At 62.4% G+C, this 3,692-nt stretch overlaps 1 protein-coding gene across 4 annotated transcripts; it reads left to right on the top strand.

Moving 5' to 3' along the window:
- Positions 1-133: 133 nt before the first annotated feature.
- On the top strand, positions 134-3,565 carry IL1RN (interleukin 1 receptor antagonist). 4 transcript variants are annotated; one of them, NM_001303218.1, is given in 6 exon segments: positions 1,896-1,936; positions 2,020-2,068; positions 2,150-2,333; positions 2,414-2,584; positions 2,683-2,828; positions 2,916-3,128. In NM_001303218.1, coding segments are annotated over 6 exon segments (804 nt in total).
- The last annotated feature ends 127 nt before the right edge of the window (positions 3,566-3,692 follow it).

Here is a 3,692-nt window from a genome sequence, read left to right as displayed (position 1 = left end):
CGCCCCTACACTAAGCCACGCCCATTGTAAAAAGCCACGCCCCCTGTTTGAGCTGTGCCCCGCCGCGCATGCGCGCTGCTCGGAGCTCCCGCAGCCGCGGAGGAGCGGGGGGCTGAGCGGGGGGTCCGCGGTACTTCCACTCCCTTCCCCGGGTTGGGGCATCCAAGTGTGCGGGGCATCCGCCGTGGAGGTGTTTGCTGTGGGGGGGGGACAGCGCCATGTCTAAAATGGGGACATCCATCCATAGGAACATCCGCCACAGAGACCTTCACCGTGGTGTGGGGTCACCCACCTCGAGGGGCAGCCATGGGGATATCCACCGTGGAGACACCTGGCGTGGTGTGGGGACATCTGCTGCCACGCAACCACAGGGATCTCCGGTACAGTGGGTGGACCTTGTGGTGCGGAGACCTCCGGGCGTGGGGCACGTCTGCTATGGGATCATCTGCCCAGAGGGACATCCACAGTGAGGAAATCCAGCATGGGGACATCCTGGGAACAGAGACATCCTGGTGGGAGGGGACATCTGCTCATGGGCCACATAGACATCCATGTGTGACACGAAGGCACAGGGACAGGTCCAGCCCTGAGTCACGTCCTGTGGGGTCAGTGACACCATTTGAGAAGTGAAACGGCCGCAGGAAAACACACAGCCACCCCACACACGCACATCCCTTCCAACGTGGCGCAACTGCGTGGGAGCCGGCAGGGCGGCCGTGGGCATCCTGTAGGATTGCAGTGGGGATGTGGGGCCTGGGCAGCAGAAAGACCGAGAAGACAGCATCCCAAAGACATCACAGAGGGTGGGACATGTGGGGTCCCTATGGCTGCTGACAGGAAGCAGAGGAGCTGGGTGGAGAAATAGGACAGTGGCAGCGCTTGCATCACCGGCCCCTTCTGGGGAATCCGGCCTTGCTGCAGCCCTGACGAGAGCTGCCGTCATCCAGGGCATTGGTGGCCATGGGGCAGCCCCAGTGTGTCAGCCCAGCCAGCACACGAGAGCCAGACTCCAAACATTGCCCCACTCTGTGCACCACAACGGCCCCAAAACATCCAAAACCCTGCTGGACCCCACATTGATCCCAAATTGCACCGCCCTGCTGGGCCCCACACCAATCCCAAAGTGCTGCCCTGCTGGGCCCCACATTGATCCCAAAGCGCCGCCCTGCTGGGCCCCACACTGATCCCAAAGGACCGCCCTGCTGGGCCCCACACTGATCCCAAAGTGCCGCCCTGCTGGGCCCCACACTGATCCCAAAGCACCGCCCTGCTGGGCCCCACACCGATCCCAAAGGACCACCCTGCTGTGTGGTCCACACTGACTCTGAAGCATGGCCCAACTAAGACCCATGTTGACCCCAAAGCATCATCCTACCAGACACCATGCTGACCCCAAACCATGGGCGAAAAGCATGCTCTGAGCTCTACAATAATCATGGCTCCATTGCATTCCATATCAACCCCAAATCATGGCCCCGCTGCAGTCCATATTGATCCCAAGTCATGGCTCCACAGTACCTCATTCTGACCCCAAATCATGGCACCACTGAGTCTCATACTAACCCCAAAACTTGGCCCCATTAAGCCCCAAAGCACGGGCGCAAAGCACGCTCTGAGATCTACAGTGACAGCAAAACACCGAGCCCCACAGTGCCCTGCACAACAGCAGAGGTGGTGCCGATGCCCGCGGCGCTGCGTGCTACAGATACGAAACTCAGCAATCTCCAGGCGTGTTGCGAAACGTGGAAATCCCGCACGGCAGCTGCTTCCTTCCAGCGCTCCTTGAAAATGCGTCGCTCAGCAGCCGGGCTCAGAGAACCCCAAAGGCAGCGGGAGGAGCAGGAGCACAGCGCTGCAGATTGCCTTCACCCTCAGGTTTCACACTGGGCACAGAGATGGCGTTTGTTCCTGACCTGGACGTGCTGGAGAGCAGCAGGTGAGTGATGAGACGGGCTGGGGGCTCACTGTGGGTCTGAGCTTCACGTGGCCCTATAGCTCACCATCCACTTTACCTTCCAGCCTCAGTGAGGAGACCTTCTACGGCCCCTCCTGCCTCTGTCTTCAGAAGGTAGGGATGGGAGGGCTCGGTGGCACGGTGGCACGGTGCCATGGCAGCGCGGGGTGCTCAGCTGCAGCCCTCTCCTTGCAGAAGCCTCGTCTGGATTCTGAGCACACCGCGGTGGGTGTGCAGGTGACAGTGAGGAAGGGACGCGGTGCCCGGAGCTTCCGGCAGGCTGCCGTGCTGGTGGTGGCCATGACCAAGCTGCTGCGGAGGCCGACACGCAGGGACTTTGCTGACAGCGACCTGAGCGCTCTCCTGGAGGAGGTTTTTGGTAGGAGTGCGGTGCTGGAGGAGGAGGAGGGATGGTTGCTGGGGTGTTGTTGCCACCTGCTGACCTCCTGTCCCCTGCAGAGCCCGTCACCTTCCAGCGGCTGGAGAGCAGCTACGCCGGGGCGCCCGCCTTCCGCTACACCCGCTCACAGTCCTTTGATATCTTTGACATCAACCAGAAGTGCTTCGTGCTGGAGTCGCCCACACAGCTGGTGGCCCTGCACCTCCAGGGGCCCTCCTCCAGCCAGAAAGGTGAGGGCACCGCATCCTTGTCCCTGCCCCTACCCCCTATCCCTGTCCCTACCCCCCATCCCCGCAGCATGCCCGCTCACCGTCCCTTCTCCCCACAGTGAGGCTCAACATTGCGCTGTACCGGCCCCGAGGCCCACGGGGCAGCGCTGGAGCTGGGCAGACACCAGTGGCACTGGGCATCAAGGGCTACAAGCTCTACATGTCGTGCGTGCTGAGCGGCGCCGAGCCCACGCTGCAGCTGGAGGTGAGCATCCCACGTCCCCATCCCATCCCCACTTCCCCACCCGGCTGCCACCGCCACCCGCTGAGCCTCTCCGGGTCTCCATCACAGGAAGCCGACGTCACGCGAGACATCGACAGCGCCGAGCTGACCCGCTTCGTCTTCTACCGCCTGGACAGCCCGGCCGAGGGCACCACGCGCTTCGAGTCGGCCGCCTTCCCCGGATGGTTCATCTGCACCTCCCTGCAGCCCCGCCAGCCCGTGGGCATCACCAACCGACCCGACCAGGTCAACATTGCCACCTACAAGCTGAGTGGGCGCTGACTGCCCGCCCCAAACCCAAACCGGCCCGTTGCTGGTTTCCATGCTGTATGTACCGAGTACAAGCCCTGCTGCCCCGCCACGCTGTTCCACGTGGAATAGCTGCTCTGGGCCCCGTGGGCCCGAGTCACACATTGTTTCGTTACCGTCCTGTTGCTTTTAACTTATATTTTTTACCGTAATTATGATGGTTTTTGTTTCATCTCCCCTTCTTGGGGCGGAGGTATTTATTGTAACTGGAGAAATAAAAGCTTCCCTGTGGACGCGTGTCTCAGCGTGTGCCTCTGGGGATCAGTGGGGGCGGTTCAGGCTGGAGGAGATGCGTTCCCACAGCAGGCAGCAGGGCAGGGCCCGGCACCCCACGCCCAGGGCGCCTCCTGGGGGCAAAGACTGGGGACTGCTGCACCCCTCAGCACCCCCCAACACCCTCCCGAGCCCTTTTATCGCTCCTTAAGAGCCCCCATTCCCTTTCAAAGCCCCCCCGCAGTCCCTCTTGGAGACCCCACACCCCCCTCACGCCCCTCCCAGCCCCACCGCCACCCCCGCCCCCCTCCTCTCCACCACACC

The sequence above is a fragment of the Meleagris gallopavo genome, chromosome 24 (assembly GCF_000146605.3).
Source record: "Meleagris gallopavo isolate NT-WF06-2002-E0010 breed Aviagen turkey brand Nicholas breeding stock chromosome 24, Turkey_5.1, whole genome shotgun sequence".
Taxonomy (NCBI): domain Eukaryota; kingdom Metazoa; phylum Chordata; class Aves; order Galliformes; family Phasianidae; genus Meleagris; species Meleagris gallopavo.
This window is presented reverse-complemented; position numbering and strand designations above follow the sequence as displayed.